The sequence below is a fragment of the Podospora pseudocomata genome, chromosome 5 (assembly GCF_035222375.1).
Source record: "Podospora pseudocomata strain CBS 415.72m chromosome 5, whole genome shotgun sequence".
NCBI classification, from domain to species: domain Eukaryota; kingdom Fungi; phylum Ascomycota; class Sordariomycetes; order Sordariales; family Podosporaceae; genus Podospora; species Podospora pseudocomata.
In genome coordinates this window covers 1,432,947-1,459,208 of record NC_085889.1, presented here as the reverse complement: position 1 = coordinate 1,459,208, position 26,262 = coordinate 1,432,947, and the positions used below count along the sequence as shown (strand labels likewise).

Sequence of the window (26,262 nt, the reverse complement as noted above, 5' to 3'; positions counted from 1 at the left end):
AGAATGAAAATAAAAGAAAAACAACATACTTGCTCCAGGTCAAGTTGATATAGATTAGTGGAATACAACTACATCATGTTCAATAACATGACCGCTTTACTCAGGTAGAATAAAAAAAACTAAATGCACCTGAAATGTCAGTCTTCCCACTCAATGGACCCAAGCCATTAAACTTCGTCCGAATTACCTGCTAAGGAATGTTGATATCGACTGAAGCCATTAGTCCCCTGATCCTATCAACCCACTCATTCAACTTCCTATGCAATCCATAATCTCCTTCTTCGCTTCCCATCACCCCCGTCTTGTTCTCACCTTCAGGGATGACGAACCTGACAACGGGATGTCTTTGTTCCGTCTGATGGCTATTGACTAACCTCCAATTCAGGTGGGTTTCACCGGTCTTTTGGCACTTCAGCCAACACGCTGTTGAGTCCATCGTTCTCCGAAAGCGCGGCACTCGACAATAGGTAGGCTGAGTTCAAGAGATTGATGGCTTTCTCGAAGTCGTTACTTTTGGATAATTCCTCTGCTTTGTCAACCAGCTTATTCAATCTCTGCACAGCCTCCGATCTGACATCAAAGATAATAAAGGTGTGGTTCTCAAGCGTGGAAGCTAGCTTAACAATATCCGCCAGGTAGACCTGAGCATCGAGCAGACATGGGTCTTGGCCGACTCGTAGTTCGATATAGCGCTCAAACGCCAGTTGTAAAAACTGCTCAGCGCTATCCTCCATGTCTTTTATAATTAAGTTGCATTAAACAACCAGGCGAAACATCTCTGATTCCCTTTCCAAGCCCAGCTTGTCGGTGGTTAGACTTGAGGACTTTGAGAGTTCTGCTATACCTTTCTGAACGAGTTTTTGGAGGGTTTCGAGAGCGTCCGCTGACTGTTTGTGTGTGAAGCACAACATCGTCGTGATTGTTTCGGGGTGGGCAGCACCGAGCTGACTATTGAATTCAATCGTGATCTTGTGGAGGCATGACTTTGCCGCAGCCCAGTCATACAGGGTCAATTTTTGACGAGTTATTTTCGTTTGCCGAGTCATCTACAGGCTGGCCCTAGATGTTGCGTGTTTTGAGTTCACTAAAGTCAGGTGACTCTGGGTCATTCCATTGCCGCAATCCACAGCAGGCCATAACAAACTCGCGCTTGGCTGCTAGGGTATTAGCATGCGATTTCCCGAGAGCTAGAGCTCTCTTGATCAAACACTTTTCGGAATTCCTCTCGTGCTTGCTCAAGATTTCCGTGTCCGTATTGGGCGATAGCATGGTCGTAGTCGGCCGCGAGAGCGAAGTCGTGCGAGCTTCCAAAGATTGTGGCTCGCCACTTGCGCACTGTGTCCAGCATTTGTAGATGATTGGCTTGTTGTAGTTTGGCCTTTGCCAGAACTGTCAGGTGTCGAGGAGGTGTGGGTGAACTCGTAACCGGGAGAGTAGAAGGCGTAGCTGCTCACGAAGAGTTGTTACACTCCCTGTCTCCTTCGGATTCTGCCAGATCGTGTTCAGCCTTTGTTTGTTGCCTGTCAGACGGTGCTCTATAAGATTCCGAAACTCATCTTGAAAGGCGAATTCGAAGGCAACCCGTTGTTCTGAGATATTGTCATTGGTGATGTTGAGAATGGCTTTGCCAAGGATGTACTTAAACCGGACCTCTGTGATAACATCAGATATCTGACTTGACCTTAAGTTACACGGGGATGTTGCGTTTATTTCCAGTGTTACTACACTCGCCTTAGAAGCTGCTTCATCAACATGGTCCAATCGATATGCCCTCCACTGGCCCAGAAGTGCCCTCGTCCCGAAAGCCTCCGCCTTGTCCAAATTTCCGGAGCAGCAGTAAACATGAGCCAGATCAGAGGTACAACGATGGATATCTGGATGCTGCGGGTTCTTTTTTCTATAATGGCAGATTTGGCGTCTTCTCAAGGATCTGTAGGTAGAGCTGTGTCGCCTCTTTGTACTGACTCGATGTCCTGAGTGAGCTTGCCCACTCGGCCTTAGCGGCTAGCGTCTGTGGGTGATCTTCAGTCAAACACTCCTTCGTCTTCTCATACACTGACTTGGCAGTAACTCTTGCTTCGACCATATGACATTGATTGCGCAAAATAGAAACCACGGTTCGGGCAGCGCTCGACGCAAGCCGGTGAGATGCTCCAAGCTCCGAACAGACAGTTTTCTAAGTCTCCGTGGAGAATATCTCGGCCTGACGTACATGAGAAGTTAACGGTAAGAGCCTCGCTCTCAGGCAGGCAGCCGCAAGTGTGCTGATATCGCGGGTGCCCAGTCTGTATGCTAGCCATCTCCATGCATCCTCCATCATGGTAAGCACTGCCGTATTGTCCCAGGCCATATGGTATATCGTCGCAGCCACGATGAAAACACTGGGATATTTTTCTGCAGACTACCCGTTCGCCTCGTCTCTGCCGGGGCGTTGCCTCGTTCCGGACTTCCTCGTGTTCGACTGCCCGGCTCATCTGTTTTCGATCAATCAATGCTCTGGTGTGATCCCGCAGATGTGTGATATCCTTCTGTGCTAGGTTAGGCTCTACAAAACAGGCATGGAGCAGTGCTTGGCCCTTGTGAATATCCAGAAAATCAATTCAAGGGAAATGTGTGATGCCGATTCTGGAAGAATTCTCTGCTAAATTCTAAGGTGAATTTCCTTATGGTATCTCTACATCTACCCGCTCGATTTTCCAATACTTTAGGCTTGGCCGCTAAGCGCTAAGAGAAAATAAATATTGAAATCTGGAAATAAAACCCGGCGGCGATCCTAGTTTTACGTATTATTATAATAATTTATTTCTAACTTTGTAAAGATAATCTATCTAAGTACCATATCTGTGACGAACCCCTATCCAGAACCTCTGAAAGGGACACTGGTTGAAGGCACTTCTGAATAATCCTGGTTCGGTGCAGCTAAACAGTGCACAACAAGATGTCTCAATGTAAACACAAGATACCGTGAATACAAGCTGTGATTGCATACTGCAGAACTGTCTATATACACCAGCCAGTTCCTCCGTATATATAGACCAGTTTATCACCATTATCACCCTTGGCACTAGTGATAATACGACTTCCCAACTTTTCCTGTTCCAGTGGTTGGACGGGTCGCGCCCCGCGCTCCCCACTTATGTCAGGTCCGTGACACCGATCAAGATTAACATCAGGGCCCAAAGATCGGCACGCCAGAAATGTACGACTGTTTAGATTCACAGGCTTCCGCTACGGAACACAACAACAATAACAACAACAAGGCCACCATCGCCGAGCTTACTGCCGCGCCTGAGAGCGCCCACCTCGTCCTCGCGCGCTACGTGTGCGGTGTCACGGACCTGACATAAGTGGGGAGCGCGGGGCGCGACCCGTCCAACCACTGGAACAGGAAAAGTGGGGAAGTTGTATTATCACTAGTGCCAAGGGTGATAATCGACATTATCACTGGTGATAATGGTGATAAACCGGTCTATATATACGGAGGAACTGGCGGGTGTAGATAGACAGTTCCGCAGTATGCAATCACAGCTTGTTGTTACGCCCCAAGCGTAATACCCCTGTACAGGAACCACTGGGTGGTACCTGTCAGAAAGAAAGGAGTCTTACTAGCAAGGAGTTCATCCTTCTGTTGGCGGTGGCCATGGTCTGTTGGCCGCGGCCATGATTTGTTGACCATGTGACAGAATGAATCCTGCAGAAAGGTCTATAAAAGAGAGCAGGAACAGAGAGAAAAACAAGCAATACAAGCACACTGAGCAAGGTACAAAGATACTTCAGAAACATATGTAGATAGTTTCACATAAATAGGGGGGAGTGACCGGCGCTCCCCATGTCGAGGAATCTGATTCCTCATGCAAGCAATCAAGTTCATTTGTCTACAATCTACTCTCAGTAGCTCTTTGTTAGAACAACCTGTTGTTGACAGTGAACCCGTGTCTGAGACGCTTGTCACAACCTTCGATCATCCTGTCATATTCACCTTCGGCGTACTGCCTTGCAGTCTGTATCCACTCCCGGTGCAGGTTGTAACACTTGTATTCACGGCATCTTGTGTTTACATTGAGACATCTTGTTGTGCGCTGTTTAGCCGCACCGAACCAATTGTCAGAAGTAGCCTTCAACCAGTATCCCTTTCAGAGGTTCTGTACAGGGGTTCGTCACAATCGGCCTCCAAAGCTTAGTTGGGCCAAGACTTCCATAGGCCACATATCAACCGCAAAATGGAAAAAAACTAATATTATCGTAACTTCGATAGTAAATAGCCTATTAAAAGATCGCCAAGGTTTCTGGAAAGGGGAATACTAAGTGCAAACGCCCAAGTTCGATTCTCAAGTTCACTAAAACCACTGTCTTTCACTTACACCTCCCACTAGTTCTCACACGTATAAGGGTGTGATCTTCCGGTCAAAAATAAGGCCCTGGGAATTGAAATTCCCACCGTTGAATCCCACTGCGCAAGGGCTAAGTGGGATTTTCTGTGTAACGTTAGCTGACGGAATTTGCCGGTGTGGCTAGGCGCGTCACGTCGGTTTGCAGAATTGAAAGCCGGCCAATCACTTATGCTTACATTATTAACCTGCCTTAAATAAGTGGACGAACCTTGAATGGGTTCCTCTGACGTGTGCACTGTACTTTACCCCCCGCAGATCCACAAGCGCTGCTGGATTCGGTACTGATACAGTTGTTGGCTGCCTGCCATGCGACACTTAACATATAGTGGGTCTTGTGTCAGCTCTCCGACTTGCAAATAAAATCCACTCTTCGATCTCTTTTTGTTTTTGAACCGCGGAAAGACATGTACGTCTCTTGATCCAGACACACTGACACCGCCTCCGTTCGCTTGCACGACACACTATGGCACTCCTCAAACTTCCCCCCGAAACCTTGATTCAAATATTCGATCATTTGGGCTCATCCTATTTTCGCTCGGATCTGTCACGCCTCACAGTCTGTAAGCAGTGGAGCGAATTTGCCCATACCGCGTGCTTCCGGGATCTTTACGTTACTCAGAAGACACTACGACGCTTGCTGTCTTCTCCGTATGTGGAATCAAGTCTGCGTCTAGTCAAAAACAGCGTGGAAACCTTGGACCTGAATTTGAAAGGCTTTGAAGACTGGGACTCTATTCCGCTGTCTGGACACGATCCGCAGGCCGTAAATGTCTGGAATGGCGCTCTTGGAAACGCTGTGCGCGCAACCTGGACAACAGAGTTGAATAACGATCTCCTCTACCTCGCCGCCATCATCCAACAATCACAGAGACTGCGAATCTTACGCATCCAAGCCACCAGTGAACTGCATCCGCTACTTCGTTTTCTAGAACGTCGTGACTACCTTTTTTTATCCACAATACGCGCCTTCTTGTCGGTCAGCAACCTAACTAGTCTAGAGCTAGATCTATGCGGTACTCGACTTATACCGCATCAAAGCCAGGAGCGCGGTGAAGTAATCCATGTCTGCACGAGTATCGCCGCGCTTTTTACTACGCTACGACGTTTGCGACTGCGCATGCGCAGTATTTGTGCCGATGTTCTAAGACCCCCACTGCATTGCACCGATCTGAAACTGAACGAGATGCTCATCAACCTCAGTCTGTCCAACGAGTCACCTGTAACCACCTCGGCAGCGCACGCCACATGTTGCGGTTCCTCTACAGGGGGGTTCCTTCAACTGAAAGCGGATATGGAGAAGCAAGCGCAAGTTCTTGTGGCACAGATGGCTGCCCCAAAAATAGTGAGGATATTGACGCATGCGCTTCCACGTATTGAAATGCGAGCGTTCGATGTCTTGACTGGCAGAAATGTCGCATTGAGTGAGGGTGCGCAGTGGGATGACGAGGGCGAGGTTATCGAGGACCAAGTATCGGACGACGAATCCGAGATTTCGGACCTTTCCTCAGACGACGATGAATAGTGAGGATGAGGACGAGGACGCCGAGTAGACTGGGGAGAGGGTCAGGATGGGCACCTTGTACTGGTAGTCAGAAAACAGTTTGTTGGGTAGAGTATGGTTGGTAGCAAAGATCAAAGTTTGGCTTGGTTTGATTTCGGCCATGCCATGATTTCTTCAGACTGAGCCCACCTCCCTACAAACCGAGCCCACTTCCCCACAAGTCCTTGAATCGCATAACTTGACCCTTCTCCAGGTAATCGGCCCATCTGACTGCCTTCTTCACCCATATCCCGTCATATTGAGAGACTGCCTGGAAGAAATCGAGCTCCACATAGCTTTCTTCGAGCGGCCACTCTGGCCACAGCTCCCTCAGCGTGACGTTGTAGACCTTCCGCAGTTGCGTTGCTTCCCACTCCATCCTGTGTATGAAGTAGAGCTCATTCCTGCATTCGTTCTCATCGTTGCACTTCTCAGGTATCTCATCCATGTACATATGCGGCTGCGGCTCCTCCTCCCGAACTGGCTCGTCCAAGAACTTGGGAACTGTGGTCGACATCCATAGAGGCATTGCTGAGATGGATTACCAGTCCAAAACGGCCGTGATTTCGCCTTTTTCATTCACCAAGATGTTGTTTAGATGGAGGTCGTGGTGGTAGAAGTGCTGTTGTCTCTGCTTCGTCCGGATGTGCGGGAAAGACCTTGGGAACAAGAGCGAGCAGTCTCTGCGCCACAGGCAAGATTTCCTCGGCGTCTTCTTTCTCGTCTTCATCGTCCGTCTTCTCGAGGACTGCTGTCTGGTGTACTATGATGATGTTCAACACCGCGCTCAACCAGTCATGGCTAGAGCGGAAGGGGCCTCGTGGAATGTCGTAGTAAAGATGATCGCCCATAAAGAACTCGTGGGACACTAGTAGACCAGGAGAGACCTTGTCCAAATCTTCAGCGTCATGTCCCTGATCGACTTGATCGACTTTCCGCAGATCCAACGTCCCTATGCCCCTGAATATGGACTCCGGTTTCCCACGTCCCGACAACTCCCACGTCCTGACAACTCGGCCTGGAATGTCGCGACCCGCTTCGTGAAGACGACCTTTTGCTCCAAGGACATGGTCCGCCACCTTCGATGCGCCGGCGCACCCTCCATCAGCTCCATCAATATCCACTCGAAACCGATCTCGTTGTCGTTGCTGTCGTCAAAAGCAAACACGTTGGGGACGGGGATCGTGGTGTTCTCGCGCACCCAGCGCAAGGTGGCTACCTCGGCGCGGGTCTTGTGGCGGGGATAGACGGGCAGCGAGACGCGCATCATGCGAGGGCCGCTAGCAGATTCGACGATGGAGAGTTTGTTGAACAGGCCGGATGTGTGGAAGGCGACGGTGCAGGGGTCCTTGGGGGCGATGCTCAAATGCTGGCGACACACGTTTTCGATTGCGGCAATCGAAGGGTCTCGCGTCCACTGCGGCACAAGTTCAAACAGTCTCTTTCCATTCTAACCCATCTTGGCTTGGCCGCGGCATCGTTGACATGGTTCGAAAGTTTATTATCACAATCAGGTTTGGCGATGGTTAAATGATAAGGTATGCTTGCAACAAGGGCGGGCGTTGATATTGATTCAGCCAACCGGGCGAGTAAAATGGGGGGTTAATTAATATATATAGGGTATTAGTATTAATCTAACGTACATTATAAGCGAGCGACCAATATAAGCGAGCGATACCAGTTTTATTTTTTGAGATATCTACCACCCAAATTTGTGACAGAACGAGGGCTGAAAATGGCCGCGACAGATCTTCATGTTAAGCACTTAACGGCTGTGCCCGTTTTAAATGGCGTAGCCATAACGTCCAAAACACCGTTATGCCAGCGCCACTACATTAAATAGATAATTTTAATCCATAATATTTATATGGATTCCCGCCATCATTTCGTTGCGGGTTAACATCAGCTAGCCAACTCAACCCACCATCCATCAACCATCATCCATCAACCATCATCCATCAACCATCATTCATCAACCATCATCCACCAGCATCACGTCAAGCATACCCTTGTCCACGCCATCTAATCACCATGCCTCGAGTTCTCCAAATTTCACTCGACTCGGATGATGAGGACGCCGGGCTCGTAAGCGCTGCTCAACTTATCCAGCGGTTTGAGTCAAATCCGATCCTCGAGTTTGTACCCGTCAGTAAAAAAGCCCAGGAAGCCGCCCAAAGAGATTGGCAAAAGTTTGAGTGGTTAGTACCTTAAATAGTCCAAGAAGGCAGGCCACTAACAGCTTCGTAGGTGGTATCGTACTATTCCCTACCAGGATTACAGCATGACGACTGCTTGGATGGACTTTTGTGAGAATAAGGACAAACCCAAAAGCCTGATTCGGGCATTTCTCTATGAGCACATTCTACAGGTCACGACAAAAGCGCCCGGCCATTGGTAAATCCGAAACACAAGTAGTTCAGACCATATCCGCGGCGAAGTCGGCTCTTACTTTCTGGAGGAATATCGTCTACATGGCCGACACAACTATTCTGAACGAAGCACGACACAACGATCCAGATCATAGACATAAATGGAAGTTAAGATGGGCGGACGTGGGTGCCGGGGGCAATCCCGGGTCTGGACCTGTCGCCGATGTATCCAGGGTTAGTTTTTTCATTTTCTTATTTTCGATCGAGTATTAACTATTTACGTATGAATTCGAGTTGAATTGAGCGATGAGCTTCACTTATCCAGTGAGCAAACATTTGAGAAGAAAGTCCTAACATCTGACGATATCATTCTCCTTTTGGACACGCTCTGGACACGACCATCAGATCTCCGATGTACCGCAAGGCAACGGGTTGCATTTCACTCGGTCCTTCTACTCGCAGGATTTGGGTTCTGCCCTGGCTCTATTGTCTCCTTCAGATATCAGCATGTTCGTATTCGATGCTTGCGAGTTGATGATAATCCGAAAAATCTTGCGATTTGCGCAACGATTAAGATTGTTCACAATAAGAGGCGCCAGTATACCGCAAACTCACATAATGCAGTGTAAGTGGTCAGCAAATAGTACTTTGAGACTCCTCTTCTAATATTTTATAGCGTACAATTCTCTATCACTCTTGTCCCATGCCAGACGATCTGTCTTCTCAGCTTGATTATCGGACAAGCTATTCACGACAATGCTTTCGAGGCTGAGTTTGGTTCTCTGGAGGAGATACTGACGCGACCAAATTTAGACCAGACGGACTGCCTCGATCTTAGATGGAAAGAAGACAAAATGGAGCAAGAGATTTTCCCTATGCCCTACCATAAGTATTGGGGCATGTGGAATGAGTTGTGGCGTGTGGCGGGAAACCGCGACACGATCAGGCCTTACTCGCTGCGCGTTGGTGCAGGGTCTCTCCTCGATGGTACGATTCAAACCTGACGATCTTTCAAAGCCCTCACTAACCTTAACACAGGCCCTCTGACTCCGGCCTTGCGCGGTCACCTTATGTCAAATACAACAGCTGTGTTTGAATCGAGCTACCAGCCCGAGCATATACGCCAGGAGCTTATGCCAATCATATTTGGCACTGATGCCGCAGGAGAACACCACTCACTCTTTCGCAGTCTTCAGCGCGCCACACTTCTCAGAGACGTCAATGCACCCCTATATCCTACCGAAGAGGATGAGAAAAGCCTACGACTACGTGAGAATATTACCAAGCTTACTTGGGAGTATGAACAGGCGAAAGCAAGATCCTCCTCTCCCGATATCAGTCGAGCTTATGCTGCGCTGGCGAATAGACGGAAACAGATACTGGCCTTGATGGTGGAAAAGCGGAGAGGTGAAGATTTGGAAGAGGTGGATCGACGCCGGGCGCTAGGCCAGTCGATTGAAGATATCCCGATACCCCGAGGCACCCCTCCTGCCCCCCATCCTCACGACCAAGGAGGTTACGTGGGCAGGTTTTTGACTGACAGAGATCTTGGGAAGCCAAGGAGAACCGAGATATACTGTCGAATGCTCGTCTCATATTTGGGTCACCGTGTCACAGAGCTTAAGGCAGTGATACATTCTCTCACCGAAGCGCAGACGATGGTTGAGGAACCTGATACTAAGGCATGGACATGCCTCTTTTGCCAACGCACCTTCGCTAAACGTAATGGTTTAACACGGCACAACCAAGATCAACACTTCAAGAAGGGGACGTTCGACAAACCTATACCATGCCCCCTTTGTCCCGATGTTATTATTGAAGGTCCTGAAGCGTGGAGTAACCACACAGCCAAGTGCCACGGCACAAATTATACGCCGTGGTTGCCTAGTAAAAGGTCTGACAAGAAGGGACGTCCAACTAAAACACAAACGACCAGTTCAGCCCGATGCCTGTTTTGCGAACAAATGCACCACCCCGGAAATAGCCACTCAAGACATGTCAATAAGTCCCATAGCAAGATGTTCCAAAAGCCATTTGAATGCCCGGAATGCAAGAGGAAAGGTTTGGTAGCGGTGGAAATAAAAACACGCGAGGAGTGGTTGGACCATACATGGAACTGTCATCAGCAGGACGGACAAGCGGGAACAGCTGTGTGTGGCGAGATAGAAAGAAAGCGGAAAAGGAAGGATGACGGTGTCCAGGACATTGATACGAAAAAGCGGAAAGAGAGTATGTAGGCTTTCCCAGTTGGTAGCAGCACTTTTGACTCAAGCGTAATAGAGATAACAGTTCGTTCGTGATTTGGGGTCTTCAAGCATGGAGTTTTTTCGTCTTTACCTAAGGTAGCTTCTCAGTTTCTTGGTAGCAAAAACTTTCATGTGTATTTACTCCTGGCGACCTATATCTGTCTTTTATTTATCTTCAGCCCACCACCGTAAATAACAATAACGTATATTATAAGCGAGTCGTACATATAAGCGAGTCGTACAGTCTCCACCACCCTACAACAACTATCCTCAATTGCAACATAACAACACTATAAACCAACTATAATTACATCAGAAACAGCCGAATCAGACGATTCTACAGCCTCCTGGCAAGTACGTGCATTATGGCCAGGCTTGCCGCATACAACACAGCATTGAACCTTTGTACGAGCACCCCCTACACCACTACCATCCAGCTGCGTTTCTTCCACTGCCTCCCCACCCACGGCCTTCTGGTCTAGTAGATCGTGTGCATCCTGCACAGTAAGTGATCCTCCAAGCCGCACACGTGTTTTTTTGGCTCTCCTGCGCTTGCTTAGTGCCTCGTTGGCAAGGTGGTACTGCGCGGCCAAGATGATAAAAGGAGGGATGGCCCAACCGAGGGCATTAACTCCCTGGATTACCGTTGCCCATTCGCGGTTACCAGGCTGGGCTAGTTTCGCCTTACTAAGGCCGTCCGAGGTCGTAACTACCATGCCCGCGAAGATAATACCCATTGTGACGGCTGTGGCGGCGTCACCATATATATACCACTGGAGCGAGCCAAGCCAGGAAGCTTGGCTCACTTGTAGCTTTTGATAGCAATCACAGTGGGTATGGTGCAGTGGTCCGGCCTGCCGTGACACCCATCATAAACCCAGTCTCGTCGAAGTTGTAGATATCGTCATCTACAATACCGTACTTAGCCTTAGTGTTCCATACGAGCGCAAACCACTCGGCAATGGCCTTTGGATCCTCGCACTTAGCCCTCTGGTAGTCGTATCTACGCGTAAAACGCGTACGGAGCTCTGGCTGGCGTTGCTTGTTCCGTTAGCCACCCCTTTGCCGTTCAGCCGAGAGACTCCATGCCGGCAGTTTAACCTGTCGTGAGACTGGCAACCCGCCCATATCATATATATGAGACTCAACCGCAAGTACACACCAACAATCCAAGGGGTGAAACCTGGTTGGGCTTGATCCGGATTTTTATCTTTCCAAATTCAAACGGACAACATGCAGCTCGCTTTCCTTGTGGCTCTCATCTGCGGGATTACCCTCGCGGTCGAGGACTGCACAACAACATCACAATCCACTTCCTACTGGAGCATCAATGACCTTGTCCTGAAGGTCTACGACTGGGCCAACGGCGGTTCCATGGGCACGTTTGGGTTCACATCATATTCCTCAGCGACGAACAAAACAGTGGAGTGTCTGGCACAGGATGTTGATCTTGCCAGATTAGCGGGAAATGAGCCGTGGTCGAAGTGCAGCGATCCTGGGGTTGAGTTTCGATTTGATTTTGAGGATATGAGTTTGAGTTTGAGGGAAACGTGGACGTGTTCGGGGTCGCCGGGGTAAGTATACTTTTGACAAGAAATATGAACCCGTTATGGCTTGGGCTAACATTTCCCTAGAACAACATTCAATGCCAATGCGACAGGACTCATGATGTTGCATGGCTGTCTGGACAGTGACACAGAAAAGGGTGTCGAGTCGGATTGCCATGTGATGGAGTTTGACATGGCGGGCGAAGTGACCTCTTCGGCGGTGTTATAGTTGCCTTTCAGGCAAAGGCAGGGCAGTATTCTAGATGGGACAGAGAAATCACACCCGTGAAGTTATTCCCAATTTCCCATTCCTACCCGTGATCTCGCGACCGAATCAGCCCTACCATGTGCCTATTGAGCTTGGCTGTTTGGCATAGCCTTGGCATGTCCTCATTCTGCCCTACGGTTGGTGCAAGTACGGGTTAGTTCACATTGCCAAGCCTCAGCTATCCCTTCTTCATAATCCCGCCGAGTGAACATCATGCCAACCCTGCCGGCGCCAAGTTGGGCACACGTCTTAAGTACTGCGGGCCGCCCTGTTTAGCTTCGTTGTGGTCTCCTTCTCCACAGCCATGTCTTCATGATGGTACAAACAAACCCACATGCAGTAGCCTTTTTGGCCATCATGGCCAGTGTGATTCATCCAGCACAGGCCAACGAGTGGACTGGGTGGACTCGCACAAAATTACTGGCCCTGGCAACATCTTACTTACCAAACGGCTGCGATCCGGAGGGTACAACCGGGTTAACGTCATGCTACGAGACATATGTCCCGGGTGTTCCTTACACGGTGAAGCATACCAACATTCCCCCTGGTGCCACACCGACGAGCAGTTCAACGTACACCAACCGCGACTGGGACATTAAAATGGCCACCATCCTCCTGCCCCCGGACGCCGTCCCCCGGTCCGAGATTGACGGCTGGTACTGGTTCCGATCAACGACAACTAGGCCCCCATCTACGAGCGACCTTTGGTGGATTGACCACACCCTCACCGCCCCAGCCAGCTGCCCAACTCCATTCGAGTTCACCACATCTCATCTGCTCAGTTACTGGGGCGACCGCCTCCCATCCGAGTTCCTCGACGAGTACATGCTCCCCAAAGCCACCGTCTTCCCAGTCTATACAACCACACCCTCCTATAGGGGAGCCTACCCGTCACCAGTGAGAGAGATCCACGTCAAGCCGACGGATCTACCCCCAACCCGCAGCGGTGGACTTCCTCGCTACGGAGATGCAGGCTTTGTCATATCGGATCTCAAGAGCTTCAATCAATCCTATATCACACACTGCCATCTTCCTGGCGAGCCGCGACCCTGCCCTTACAGCTACGCCGGGAAGTGCAGCAAAATCGAGCCGTGGAAGATCATTGTTGCGGCTGTTATCCCGTCCATTTTTCTTCTTGGGTTCGTCGAAAGTTTCTTCTGGTTCAGGCGGTTGATGCTGGGCAAGTCGTGTCTCCGGTTGGGAACGGTGTGTTGGAATCTGATCTTCATTTTTCTCGTCTTTTTCACGGCGATAGAGGATAAAAGAAGTCCAGAGCATCAGGCCGACTTCAGGGAGCAGTGGAAGAAGATGTCGCTCATGACAAAGATCAAGTTATGGGGCCAGTTTGGATTTCGGCATCGGTATCCGGTGGAGTGGTTGGGAGAAAGGAAGCCGACGGGTCGGGTCACGGAGAGTATCGAGATGACAAGAGGTGGCGGTAATGGAGGAGCTGGGAGAGGAGGACAGCGGGTGGAGGATGATGATATACCTCCAGCTTACCCTGGTCCTCCTGCGTAGGTGGCTGGTGGGACTGCTTGGTGTTGGGCACCTAACCGAAATCCGGTGTCGATGCCTGTCTAGGCGAGTGAGTCATGTAATTATGCTAGATACCCCCTGCTTAACGGTTAGTTATTGAATTAGCTAGGCAAAATGTTAACTTTCTTGTGTAACGGGAATGTTTGTTTTGAAGGCGTCGACATGATTTTTTGTTTGTGGCTAACCATTGGTCAATGGATATGCAGTTATCCTCAAGCCTCTGGACTGACATCCAATAATTCCCATCCGACCACATGATCAAGGATGGCCCTTGAAGAGGGGTAAGAAGTTGCATAAAAGGAAGGACCCCCCCAGGGTTTCCCCCTCAATCCATGCTCTAGAGTTTTTCCCCCCAACACCGAACATCGCCATCACCAGACATCCTGTCATGGCACCACCAAAAACGCTGACAACGCTACCGAATGAGGTTCTGCTGCGCATCTGCAAGCTCCTCTAAATTGAGATTTCCCAGTTCAAATTAACGCAAATATGAGGCCGGATTTGATTTGTTTGGTTTGATCGGCGCCTTGGCTTCACCTGCCGTCTCGAATTCGCGCTTGTGCTCCCTCACCTCTCGGTTCAGGCCGGCCTCGGGGGGGCGCTCCCAGACCCAAGATCCCCCCCCGCCCTGACCGCAGTCAAGGCAAAGGCCAGGGCACTGAAGAGGGAGGCGTGGAACTCGTGGTGGCTGGCGAACAGGCCGACGCGATACGCCCAGCTAATGATCCCGGGACCAGGGAAACGACCCCCCCCGGAACTCACGCTCGCAAGAAAGACCCTACACCACCTCCTGGCGGAGAGGACGGGACACGGAGACTACGAGGAGTACCACCTACGCTTCGGACACGACTCGTATAGGACCTGCCGCTGCGGCCGACCCACGGAAATCGGCACTTCGCGGAGTGCCCAGCGGCGCGGGCCAGGGGCACTCTGAACAGCGAAATGCGAAAAGCGCTCAGGAGGCCGGATAAGCTCCTGGGAAAGGACTGGAAGAAATACGCCGAGTGGGTGGAAGGCTCGGGAGTGTACGACCCAGCGGAGGAAGAAGAATAGGACACGTGACCAGGCCCAGATTGTAATGGCCTGAGGAAACAGCGGAACCACAGAGGAGCCGTAAGCCCTCGGGGACCAGAGCCCTGAGGCAGGCAGGCCTCTCTCCTTTGTAAATAACTCTCTTTTGTGACGCGAAACGCCCTGTCAGCTAGTATTAGCAGTAGTATTAGAAGCTTGGGCCGTCCACATCCCCAAACGGGGGCCAGGCGAGGTAGGCTCGGGCACGTGACCCCTCGGGGCCACGCGCCACAGTTCGACCCGATTGGACGCTAATAGATCTCTCTCTCTCTCTCTCTCCCTCACCTCTCGGACTTTCACCTCCTTGTTCCTGGTTTACCGCTTCATTCAGCGTCACGGCATATCAGCCCGGGTACCACCGATAATTCAGCCCGGCATGTCGCGCAACTTATCCGTTCCCATGCCCACGGGGGAAAGGCGCATGTTGTTGGGGTTTCTATGGGTGGGTATATAGCCCAATGCCTCGCCTTGGAGCAACCAGAGCTTGTCCCTCTCTTTTTGTCACAGGCGCTGCCCCCGCGAGTGGGGCACGGTTGTTTTTGGCGCAATGGCCTGGGTTGACATATTATTCTATGAAGATGATGGTGGGGTGGGTGCCGGGGTGGTGGTATCAATGGCAGGCTTCGTTGCTTGGGTTGAGGTTGGGTAGTGAGTTGATAGAGGAGATGAAGGGGAATATTACTTGGGAGGTGGTGCGGGATATGTTTCCGTGGATTTTGACGTTCGGTTTGGATGATGTGAGGAGGTTGAAGGTGAGGACTTTGCATGTTGCTGGGGGGAAGGGGGATGATGTGGGGATGATGGTTAGGACGGCGGAGGCGTTGAGGGGGAGAAGGATGGAGGGGGGTGAGGATGGGTCGGGGGGGGTTGTGTTGAGGGAGGGGGTGCATGGGTGGGATATGCAGTTTCCGGAGTTGTTTGCGGGTGGGGTGAGGGCTTGGGTTGTGACAAGGGGAGTATCTCGGCTTGGAACAGGTAGTTCAACTCAGTATAATAATCTGTTATGGCCTCAAGGTCCTTGCCCCTTGCCATTTGGGTAGGAAAGGCAAGGCCTACTTATAGTCCTCCGGATCCCCAGGACCGTTCTGAGCTCCCTGGTCCTCGAACCTGTCTTATCTGTCTGCCTTGGCCGGGCACCTCCTTCGGCGTCCTGGCCACTGATTCCACCAGTAATAGGTACATATGATTCCTGTCCTGCAGTCTTCTTGCAGCTCGTATGGGTCCTCAGTCCCTCCTGCCCAACCAACCCGTATCGGCACCCTGGTTCTGCCTTCGTGGTGGTCGCCGTGATGCCTCCGCTGAGCCCCGGTGGGCTCAGTTGGTTGCCGGCCCCAGATATTCTGATCCTGGGCATATCGTTGGGCTATTGTTGGTTGGAGTGTGTACTGTCTAGGGGCACTGAGTCGTGGGCCCGTGTGACATGGGTTGAGGGGGGGAGGTTGCCGAGGGGGTTTGAGAGGGTTTAATAGGTGATAAATGCAGTATCACTTCAAGACGTGGATATGCTGGACTGATGGCCAAAGTTCATTCTCCGCTGGCAACGCACCCTTTCTTTCGAGGACTAATAGATTCACCAGGTTATACCATTCTCCTATCTACAAATCTCCCACAACAAACAAGACAAAACCCCCCACCCAAAAAAACGAATGTCGACAGCGAAAGCCAAGGATCTGCAGTCCCCTTTTTTCACAAAGCCAGTCAAAGTTTCCAAGAAAAGAACACCCTCTCCCACCCCCAAAGAAACCACCGCCCCTTGGGCATTTCGTCCCATATCACAGATAACTATCTCTAGCACTGGATAGAAACAGACGCATACAAAACACTGTAGCAGCCCGAGCTCCTAGCAACAAAGCTGGAGCCGCGGCAGTTGTTGCCGCTCCAGGTGGTGACGGTGCAGCTTGTCATTGTTAGCTTTCTGCTGCTGATCTTCAGAAGAGGATGGACACTTACCCGGAGCCACTGTAACCAATAGACCGCTTGTTGGAAACGGCAAAGCAGCGGTACCCGCCGTTGGTGACGGCAGTCTGCTCGTTGTTGCCGTTGCAGGCATCACCGGAGTAGGTCGTCACGACGGCGGTGCCGAGGATGCTGACGCCGGACTCGAACTTGGCCTCGAGCTGACCCTCGGGGGCGGGAGCGGCGAGGGTGAGCGGGAGGAGGGCGGCGAGGGCGAGGATGTTCTTGGTGAGCTGCATTTTGGCGGTTGGTTGGGGGGTTTGCGGTGGTGTTTTGGGTTGGGTGTAGAGGTTGAGGGTGAGTTGAAGAGTGAGTTGAAGAGTGAGTCGAAGAGCGAGTTGATGGTGGTGATTTTTGGGGGAAGAGGATGGGATGAGGATGGGGTTTTATACTTGTGTTCCTGGTCGACGGCAGAGCTTGGTCGTCCTCAATGAACAGGTCGTATGACTTCCAAGTCGCGGACACCGAGCGGTCGTGGATGAAGTCTCCCCATGATACCCTGGCAGGGGACGGAGAGTGACTCTGCCTCGATGGTCGAAAGACAACATGCCACCTGTTAGGGGCGGTGATGATATTGCAAAGCGATCTGGTGCAGGGGAGCGGCACACAGGGGATATCGTGACTTTACCTAATTAACAGGCACTTAACTGAGCGGTGGATCTAACAAGGACCCCAACATTTCACAAAGAGACCCAGAGATTTCTATTTCGATTGGTGATTGCCTGGGCTGCATAGCTATGTTTGGTAAGATTTCATACATGATGTCTGTTGGACCTCGATCTATAGAGAAGTTGCTGTCAACTTGGCATTGCGGCGGTGCCCCAAAGACATCTATTTGACATATATTAACATGGTGGCGGTGAAGATTCCGCTCATGCTAGTGCACCAACAGCTCTTTGATGATGGACCACAAGCCAATTTGTTCAGCATCAGGGGTAACACAATGTCTTTTACAACCGTCCCAATGACTGACCGAGGATCTACTACGAAAGCCGCCCCTTGAGCGTTGACAGACCTCCCCTGAACTGTCTCCGAATGTTGACTTGCGTAATGCAGCCAATCGAACTTCTCCCGCACTCATCAGCCGATGAACTTTCTAACATTTCTCTATAGGTCTCTGCTTGAGAGTCCAAGCTTCTGTCTCGCTAGAACATCCATTTCTAGGTACCGAGTCTAGCGGGAAACAGACAGCCCCAGCCATCTGAGCCAAGACTCTCATGTAAAGCCTTGTCACCATCAACATGACCTTCCTGTTTAGAGTGTGTATTTCGAGGCGAGCTTATCCCTCATTTATGTCGCTAAAAGTTTGTGCGACCAACGGTCAAAGAAACATATTGCGACCAGTTAAAAGAGCGGAATAGATACGGGGGAGTGAATTACATACATGTCTCTAGATCCTACTACGACATGGAATAGATTTGCAGAGGAACTAACGACAAGTTACCGCCGGCAGTCTGACTCAGCCACGAATCTGTCACCCATCGGCAGCTCTCTCGTTACCTACCTACCTAGCTAAGACCATGGGCATTAAACCGTATCTCCGGACCCAAGTCCCATATCGATATGAAAGACACTATGGGATAGAATGCAACAAATAAGGTTTTGTGGGCGCAGCTCATCGGCTGTCGACGTGTCGTATTCCAAATCCGTCGGAAGCTTTTCCACCTGTCCGCGGCCCTATAGGGATGTAACTACTTTCAATTGCAATTGGGGCACATCAGTAAGTTCTATTCTAAGCTGGAAAGTGTACTCGGGTTGGCAAGGAGAGTGTAAACAGACATGGACAGCCCTGTAATAGAATCGTTCTTGGAGTCTGATATTTTCTCGTTTATTCTCGGCCGAAAAAAGGGCTTGCATCAATAGGTATTATTGAGCAATTCTCTTATTTATTTGTTGAGAGGGTTGGTGTTGAACCACGTCGAGGGCAGTGGATAGGAAAAACTCTTTGATATGGTACCTAGTCGACGGGAGATAATCATGCTTAGCCGGGGCCTACCATGCGAGAGTCAGATTAAAATAGAGATGAAGTTCAATGATTTATTTATGGGACTTATGGAACAGCACAGAAGATTAACGAACTTTAGATACCTACTATCAGTATACTCTCATAAACCCCTCCAGAGGTTTGGGAATTCTAGTCTTCTCAGCTGAGGCTTTCTCTCAAAGATCAAGATCAACCCTTCTTGGCTTTGACTGAGTATTCCTGAACATTTTGAATCAAACAAGTCAGCAAAGGAAAAGGGTCCCAAAATACTTCATGTTACCGCAGTTTGTAGGTACGGTTTCCATTCAACTTACCTCGAACTGTTTGAAAAAGTCCTTTAATCGCTTATCGACCTCGGCCTTATCTCTTGTCCTCTGAGCGTCTTTGTTCCTCAGGAAAGCCAGCTGATCCGCAAGGGGGAACTTTGAGTTGGCAGGACCGTAGGAGCCCAGGAAACGAAGCATGGTTAGCATCTCATTTGACTCTGTCAACTTGAGCGCCTCCCACTTGTTCTTGTCGAGCGCGTATCTCGCCAAGTATAGAAGGGCCCCGCAGAGCCCGGAGGCGATTGCCGTTGCTACGGAGCTTCCGCTGTGTTCTGTGGGAAGCCTGTCTAGGCTCAGGTTGAGGGGCACGTTCTCTCCCGGAAGGAGGATGTCGTAGTCTTCTTTGTGTACCCAGTCGCATCGCTCCCCAGTGCCGGTTGAGGCACCGACTCGAACGCAGTGGTGACTGGCTGCCGGGAAGCAGAACAGGTGGGTGCTGTTACCTTGGTCACTAGCGGCGCAGAGCATTAGGATGCCTTTTTGTTTGGCGTTGTTGAGTGCTGAAGTCAAGCCGCTGATCTCCTCGGAGGATTTGCTGCTCTTTTCGATGGTCCAGCTCATGGAGATGATGTCGACATTGCAACGAATGGCCCACTCGATGGCCTAGAAGTAAAGAAGGGTTAAACCAACATCCTGAACCTTTCCCCTGCATAAATCTCTGGAGAAGTCTTGAAAATATACAATAAAAAGGCTGAGACTTACATCAGCCGCCGAACGCGCAGTTATGTGGCGCTTTCCGTGCACTCCGCCTGATCTCTCATCAAGTTTGGCCACGTACAGCCGTGCCCGAGGGAATATGCGTAAAATGAAAGCAGCCATGATGGTGCCGTGCTGGTCACTGGTTGAAACAAAATAAGGCACGGTTGAATCATCTAGGCCGTTTTGCGAGCAAAAGGAGGCGCCCGACACGATCTTGCCGTCGAACCTATCGAGGCAAGCGTCAATTCCGTCGTCGATGATGGCGATCTTGACTGTCTTGTCGTCGTCGGCTTCGTTGGAATCTTTGATTGAGCGAATGAACTTGCATATTGGTTGAATATCTTGCATCCACTTGTTGTCGCTGTTTTCCAGAGAAGGTGGTTTAACAGGTTAGCTTCTCCATTTCTTGTCCAGGTGAACAAGTTTTGGATACATACTTCTGGCTGCTTTTTGTGCCTATTGTCTTGAAACTTGACCTGAAACTGCGAAAGCCGGGATCCTCTGCATCGATGATGGTGATGTTTGTGATCTCGGTGGTGGTTTCGGTTGTAGGTGAAGTCTGAACAGGTGCTGGTAAGCGTTCAACCATGCCATAATCCCCATCGGGATTCTGATGGTTTTCAGTGTCAGGTTGATGGGGCTCGTGGGTCGGTCCTCCGTTCGTAAGATTCCCGTTCGTAAGATTCCCGTTCGTAAGTTTCCCGTTTGGAAGTTGAGCAGGTTCTGAGTGGTTGATGCGCTCTCGGAATCTTTTGATCTGATTCTCTACTCTCTGTTTGCTCTCTAAGCCCTATATCCGTACGTTAGCTCAATGCTTGATGTAACGGAACTGACGTAGACAGCAATTACCATATCATAATACAGCAATATCTTTTGTAACTGCACCAGGAACACGGAGATTAAAGAAAAGTGTTAGCTAACAATTCATGTAGGGGAATTTGTCGTTGTTTAGCATGATCACGGGCAACATACCTTCCTGAACTTCTCGCGGTTAGCAAACCCTTCGTTACTGTACCAACCCAACATGGTAGCGGCATTTCCTGACCAGTAAAGCGAGACCTCCCGGACATTTGGGGCTACAGAATAGATGACATCGCTGCAGATGTCAGGCTTCTTCCAGTCCCAGATTTCCACATCCAAGTTCATCAAGGCCTGCTCGATCGCGTCGTCGGAATGTGGTCGATCGCTGTCGTCGATGACAACAACCCTCTTTATTGTGCGGACATGGTTCTCTCGTAGCCACTGAAATACCGATACCAGGTCTCGTCTGCCTTTCCCATTCATCATGGCTTCGTTCGTTTTGGCATTGGCCACCACAGCCTCAGATCTTCGCTCGCCAGCATAATTTGCGCCGCTTCGTGCATTGGAGTTTGCCTGTGAGATGGGGAACCCATTTTCGACCGGATCTGTTTCGAAGATCAAGCTCGGGAGACTAACACATATGAGAATGGATTCAAACTTCAAGTGCTTGACGAGTCGTTTCAGATAGTCTTTGGTTAAAGTCTGGCCACGGAGCCCCGATAGGCTGAATTCGAGGTGTCTCTCTTTGGTGTTTAGAAAAGAAACGGTTAGCCCGTTGAGATATCCTCAATGACTTCGAAAACAAAAGAACAAAATAGAGAAAGAGACTTACCCTCACCAGGAGCGTAAAGAGCCTGCAAAAGATTCTTCCTATTGGTGCGAAATTTGTCGATGCAAAACAGCTTCATCATGGTGAGTATCTCGTCTGTTCCATACACCTCGGCCAAAGCCGTTTGCAAAGCTTGCTCGCGGGCCGTCTTCTTGAGTTTGTCCTTGATGGGCCCCGGAAGGCCCCTGAACTCCGTCATCGCATGTGCTCGGTATGCTTTCCAGATCCTGCTCACCAGTCCCTCTACTCTGGTCTGGAAGGGGGTCAAATTGAGTGCCTTGTTATGTTTCTTGTCCTTATCTTCTGAATAGTTCATCCTGGCCAGGATTGCTCGAACATTGCTGGCAGTGTTTTGGATAAACTCGGATTCCATCAAGAGTTTCACCATCTCGAGCCTCTTCTCGTCAACTGGGCTTTTATTTACCACTTGCAAAGATATCAGCTCCAACCTCATGTCGGCCTTCATTGATTCATTTACTATTGTCGCCAGCGGGGGGTCAGTGACAAAGTTGATGGCCAGAGTCTCTTCTTGCCGAAGCATGACTGCATGGTGCAGAGCAGTGGACTTATCAGCAAGAGACTGCTGAGCGAAAACGTTGCTTCTGCGGACACCTCCGGCTTCGTTTCCAATCCGAGCGCAGAGTTTGATGATTCGATTGACATGCTCCGAGTTGTGCTTCACGGCGAGGTAAAGACAAGTCTCGTCGTCTCGATTCCGATGTTGAAGAATTTGCCCAAGGGTAGACGAGGGCGCAATCTCCGAGTCCTCCGGCTCGACACCATCCAAAGCAATCTTGACAAAGGCATGGTTCTCGTGGTAGAGAGCGAAATGCAAAGGAATTGAGTCGTCCTTTTTGTATTCGCACTTGAGCATGTGCTCATAGTTTTTGAGGAGCCATCTCAAGAATGACCTGCCGTCCCCGGCTTCTCCTTCGTGCTTGTCCTGCCACCAGTCATCCTCTGATTTATCCGCTAGCTTATGGAGAATGTTTCCGCTCGTCGAGGTTCGTTCGTTGTTTGCCGTGTTGAGAAACTCTCTGTACTTCTTCTCAAACGCTACGCTCTGGTCCGGTTTGCTAAAATCGACAGCTTTTGCGGCTTCCAAGACAGTGGACTGCTTGATTGCACCTCCGGAACCTTGAAGAGTGTTGGTAGAGAATGTTGGTTGTTCCTCGTCTCCACTGTCGTCAAACCTGGATAACCTGAACTGCGCCATTGCCGACTTTTGGAAAGGGACTTCAAGTCAAGAGTGCGGTGGGTCTCGTCGTAAAAATGAGGAGTCTTGCCGGGGGGAAAAAGTCAAACAAGCTGATTCCTGAAGGGCAAAAAATAAAGAGCTTGACGACTGAGATGCAAGCAGAAGAACGGGAGGACATGGGTCAGACTTGCCAGGTTTCAGTTAGCATTGGACAGAGGCTTAGAGCCAGGCAGAAAAAGCTTAGCACAGTACGGAATTTCTTTTCTGTCAAGACTGTCGAGACAAAAAGCATGATCTGATTTAGTTGTACATGTACATGTACATACATGTATTAATAATGCATATGCATATGCATATCTTCGGCCCAGGGGTCCTCGCTGATAAGGACATGGATCTTAGACTACATTCGGCACAATCTATTGGTGAACGCAGGCCAGCCTTGCTTGTCGAGATGGGGGGCGGCCTCGACCCCTCTATATTGAAGCCCAAACTGAATGAGTGGAGGAGAGTATGTCGCGATAAAAGTGGAAATCTGCTCAGTGCTAAATATGCAGTGTGGTCAGTTGAGATGCGTTATCGTCTTGTGATACCCATCCCCCTATGCCACCTCTGCATAGCACATTCATGCTACAAGGCAATACCATACTCGCCTGATCTGGTGCATTTATAGAGTCAGGAACATCCAACCCTCGAATTCGGCAATCAACCATACCAGCTACGGTATCCGTTGTTATTATGGACTTTGTCGATATCCCTCTGTTTCCCAAGTCAGATGACGATGATTCGTTTCGGACGAGGAGGGATCCCAATCAGGCATTCGATACCGAGAATCCCACAACCATGATAACCAGAGGAAATCATGGAGGAGTTGTGAGGACCAGAGCTGTGCTGACCAAAGTGCATGCTGGGACCATCACGAAAGGCGGGCCACGCGGAACATTGTTGGTGTTTGAGTTTCGCTTCCAGTCCCCAAACAAGCGTCGATTTACAAATGCAAAGCTCATTGTCGAGTTCGAGGACAGCAGTGGGCGCAACGACTACACCTTGGACCCAGTGGTGTGCAAGATTGTGCCGAATGGCTCCTTTGCGCTGAACAGGGCTGAAAGCAAATCTGACATCAGCAAGAAGTTCACTGGCTCTCTAGGAAGCGGCCTGGACGGAATTGTTGAAGCAAGTCTGGGGTTCGAGTGGGAGGTGTCAAGGGAAATTACCAAGGAACATTACACCAGCCTGACGGGAATTCCAAGCAACGAACGCGAGGACGAATATGGGGAAGATAACTCGGCCATTTGGGAGCTGGATGAGGACGAGGAGCTTGCCAAGAAAGCTGGGATCCCCAGGTACCTCAGGACAGCGGTGCTCCTTCGACACCCTCACAACAGATCTTTTCTCGTCAAGCTGAGCGTGGAAACCAAGGTCGATTTCGGAACCGACATTCGGACCTTCTTCGGGATGGGACAGACGGAAGCTGTTGACCCAGTCAACATTGATCCTGCCAAACTCGAACAGACAGTGGAGGAACTGGAAAACATGGCTGAGCTGAAGAGTGTCGATGTTGCATTTGCGACGCCACTTAAGACAAATAATTGAGTTGGATTGGCAGGAATCAGGAAATCCAGTTAGCAATGGCGGTTGACGCGATTCTTTTTCCAATGCTGTAATGTACAGGTATATGTACAAGTGTCTGGTGTGCGGGGAAGGGAAGGGTCCTTCCTGTCTTCTTGGGCTGACATGCAGCTGCCACCTACACTTATCAAATTCAAATGGGTGCGGGATGTAGTTTAGCGGTGCCTGTGTACCATGCAGGGAATTTTGGGAGTGCCCAGCCAGGCTGGGCACATGCTTTGATTTCAGGAGGAAAGAGCTGTGGAAGAATGTGAATCGTCAGGTCAATTAGCCACTTCAGGCAGGCACCCAATGAATTTAACGACCTATTTTCTCCAAACACCACCTAACAATGCCGTACAGTTCACCTTTGACCACCGATCAGCCAGCACAGCCAATTCTACCTGCCCTGGCAAATAATTCAGTTCTCCTCCCGGCATACCTCTTTAATTACTATTACCTTTCGCCACGAGAACATACCAGCAATCGGCAACCAACAATGCCATCCCTATAGTAAGTGCCTGAATAAAGAGAATAGGTATATCAGATTGACTTCTTCATCCTGCTCACAATATCTTCTCTACTTGTTAGTATTGTGCTGGTCTGTGGTGTGTGTGCTTCACGCAGTACCGCACAGTCAAAAGACACGCTTGAAAAGGTTTTCGGCGACCGCTTCCCAGAGGCCCGCATCATAGTATTTGATGGACTCCGTTCGGACAGCAATCACTTATCACAGACAGGATGGGTCTGGCGGGCAGCGGATGACCTGCTTCAGCTCTTAAAAGAGGAGGTGGGGTTGCTGGAAAAGTCCATCTATAGGAGTCCCATCTTGTTTCTGGCAGAGAATGTAGGAGGGATCGTGTTGAAGCAGGCTCTCATCGAAGCCATGAGAGACTGGCGCTATCAAGACTTTGTCTGGAGAACTACAAGCTTGGTCAGTCAGGACATCAACAGCGAGCCACCAAGTTGACCTTGTATGCTGACTAGCTCACCGAGCTTGACAGTTCTTTTTCGGCACCCTGCATCGGGTTGACATCAACTCCTCAATTGACAAGCAGTTCATGCGGCTGGTTCTAGCCACAGAAGAAGAGATTCCTGATCCTCTCATCTTCATTGCGGAGTCAACAGCAGCCTTCCCATCAGTGAGCGCGCAATTCTCACAACTGCTGTCCATGTTTTCTGTTGTCAACTTCATTGAGGACGATGAAAAAGTATCGGTGGTTGGAAAGTTCTCGTCAACCTTTGGTCATGCCGCCGAGAGTAACGTAGCTGCCAATTGTAGCTATCAAGAGTTGTGGCACTTTGCACCTGGCGACCCGAAGACTGACAGGCTCTGGGGGCTAATCCAAAGCAGGATGAAAAGCGAAGGTGAGTACAACCACCGTATGCAGATGTGACTCTCCTCAAGTCATGCTGATGAGATGGCTGCAATCACTAGCATCCGAGGTTGAATACTCCATTTTCATGCAAGCACTTGCTGAAAGGGATCCCGGGACACACCTGGACGGTGTCACTGCTCAAAGAGAGCACCCGACGATGAGATGGATTGCATCACACAGCATTTACTTGGAATGGCTCGCGTCCTCAGCACCCGCCTTCCTCCACCTGCATGGCAAACCTGGCTCTGGATCTTCCGCTGTTTCGGGTGTCATCATGGAAGAAGTGGCAGCGATTCCCGACTTCCAAGACGCAACATTCGTCAGGTTCAATTCTCACAAGCAGTATATCCAAACATCAGAGACGGCCAGGATTCTTCTTTCCTTGTGCCGCCAAATTCTGTCGGCGAATCCCAAGTTATTTCGACGTACCAAGCCGCTTTGCAGGACCATGCGAGCAGATAATCTCTTCAACAAGTCCGCCGCCTGGGGTCTCTTCCAGTCCCTTCTCAACTTTCAT

At 50.1% G+C, this 26,262-nt stretch overlaps 12 protein-coding genes across 12 annotated transcripts; 8 read left to right on the top strand and 4 right to left on the bottom strand.

The window, feature by feature from the left end:
- Nucleotides 1-4,854: 4,854 nt before the first annotated feature.
- QC762_0078130 (uncharacterized protein) lies at nt 4,855-5,913 on the top strand (the record flags this gene model as incomplete). Its single annotated transcript, XM_062883870.1, has 1 exon — nt 4,855-5,913. One exon carries the CDS (start codon nt 4,855-4,857, stop codon nt 5,911-5,913), a length of 1,059 nt encoding a protein of 352 aa, XP_062741888.1.
- Nucleotides 5,914-6,085: 172 nt separating this feature from the next.
- Nucleotides 6,086-6,460, bottom strand: QC762_0078120 (uncharacterized protein; the record flags this gene model as incomplete). The annotated part of the gene is made up of 1 exon (XM_062883869.1): nt 6,086-6,460. The coding sequence occupies one exon, from the start codon at nt 6,458-6,460 to the stop codon at nt 6,086-6,088; it is 375 nt and encodes a 124-aa protein (XP_062741887.1).
- A 46-nt stretch (nt 6,461-6,506) lies between these two features.
- On the bottom strand, nt 6,507-7,000 carry QC762_0078110 (uncharacterized protein; the record flags this gene model as incomplete). The annotated part of the gene is given in 2 exon segments (XM_062883868.1): nt 6,507-6,936; nt 6,942-7,000. Coding segments are annotated over 2 exon segments (489 nt in total).
- Nucleotides 7,001-7,742: 742 nt separating this feature from the next.
- On the top strand, nt 7,743-8,329 carry QC762_0078100 (uncharacterized protein; the record flags this gene model as incomplete). The annotated part of the gene is made up of 2 exons (XM_062883867.1): nt 7,743-8,129; nt 8,179-8,329. Exons 1-2 carry the CDS (start codon nt 7,963-7,965, stop codon nt 8,327-8,329), a joined length of 318 nt encoding a protein of 105 aa, XP_062741885.1. The 5' UTR covers nt 7,743-7,962.
- An 825-nt stretch (nt 8,330-9,154) lies between these two features.
- QC762_0078090 (uncharacterized protein) lies at nt 9,155-9,924 on the top strand (the record flags this gene model as incomplete). The annotated part of the gene is made up of 3 exons (XM_062883866.1): nt 9,155-9,287; nt 9,339-9,828; nt 9,918-9,924. The coding sequence occupies 3 exons, from the start codon at nt 9,155-9,157 to the stop codon at nt 9,922-9,924; spliced, it is 630 nt and encodes a 209-aa protein (XP_062741884.1).
- A 1,855-nt stretch (nt 9,925-11,779) lies between these two features.
- On the top strand, nt 11,780-12,322 carry QC762_0078080 (uncharacterized protein; the record flags this gene model as incomplete). The annotated part of the gene is made up of 2 exons (XM_062883865.1): nt 11,780-12,120; nt 12,181-12,322. The coding sequence occupies 2 exons, from the start codon at nt 11,780-11,782 to the stop codon at nt 12,320-12,322; spliced, it is 483 nt and encodes a 160-aa protein (XP_062741883.1).
- Nucleotides 12,323-12,673: 351 nt separating this feature from the next.
- Nucleotides 12,674-13,879, top strand: QC762_0078070 (uncharacterized protein; the record flags this gene model as incomplete). The annotated part of the gene is made up of 1 exon (XM_062883864.1): nt 12,674-13,879. One exon carries the CDS (start codon nt 12,674-12,676, stop codon nt 13,877-13,879), a length of 1,206 nt encoding a protein of 401 aa, XP_062741882.1.
- Nucleotides 13,880-15,426: 1,547 nt separating this feature from the next.
- On the top strand, nt 15,427-16,008 carry QC762_0078060 (uncharacterized protein; the record flags this gene model as incomplete). Its single annotated transcript, XM_062883863.1, has 1 exon — nt 15,427-16,008. One exon carries the CDS (start codon nt 15,427-15,429, stop codon nt 16,006-16,008), a length of 582 nt encoding a protein of 193 aa, XP_062741881.1.
- Nucleotides 16,009-16,756: 748 nt separating this feature from the next.
- QC762_0078050 (uncharacterized protein) lies at nt 16,757-17,163 on the bottom strand (the record flags this gene model as incomplete). The annotated part of the gene is made up of 2 exons (XM_062883862.1): nt 16,757-16,865; nt 16,919-17,163. The coding sequence occupies 2 exons, from the start codon at nt 17,161-17,163 to the stop codon at nt 16,757-16,759; spliced, it is 354 nt and encodes a 117-aa protein (XP_062741880.1).
- Nucleotides 17,164-18,584: 1,421 nt separating this feature from the next.
- On the bottom strand, nt 18,585-23,000 carry QC762_207710 (uncharacterized protein). The gene is given in 9 exon segments (XM_062887680.1): nt 18,585-18,916; nt 19,017-19,127; nt 19,223-19,837; nt 19,937-20,294; nt 20,371-20,604; nt 20,620-20,723; nt 20,783-20,812; nt 20,906-21,477; nt 21,567-23,000. The coding sequence occupies 8 exon segments, from the start codon at nt 22,777-22,779 to the stop codon at nt 19,098-19,100; spliced, it is 3,156 nt and encodes a 1,051-aa protein (XP_062741879.1). The 5' UTR covers nt 22,780-23,000; the 3' UTR covers nt 18,585-18,916; nt 19,017-19,097.
- A 496-nt stretch (nt 23,001-23,496) lies between these two features.
- On the top strand, nt 23,497-24,351 carry QC762_207720 (uncharacterized protein; the record flags this gene model as incomplete). The annotated part of the gene is made up of 1 exon (XM_062887681.1): nt 23,497-24,351. One exon carries the CDS (start codon nt 23,497-23,499, stop codon nt 24,349-24,351), a length of 855 nt encoding a protein of 284 aa, XP_062741878.1.
- A 367-nt stretch (nt 24,352-24,718) lies between these two features.
- Nucleotides 24,719-25,763, top strand: QC762_0078020 (uncharacterized protein; the record flags this gene model as incomplete). Its single annotated transcript, XM_062883861.1, has 3 exons — nt 24,719-24,879; nt 24,994-25,300; nt 25,371-25,763. The coding sequence occupies 3 exons, from the start codon at nt 24,719-24,721 to the stop codon at nt 25,761-25,763; spliced, it is 861 nt and encodes a 286-aa protein (XP_062741877.1).
- Between the last annotated feature and the right edge of the window lie 499 nt (nt 25,764-26,262).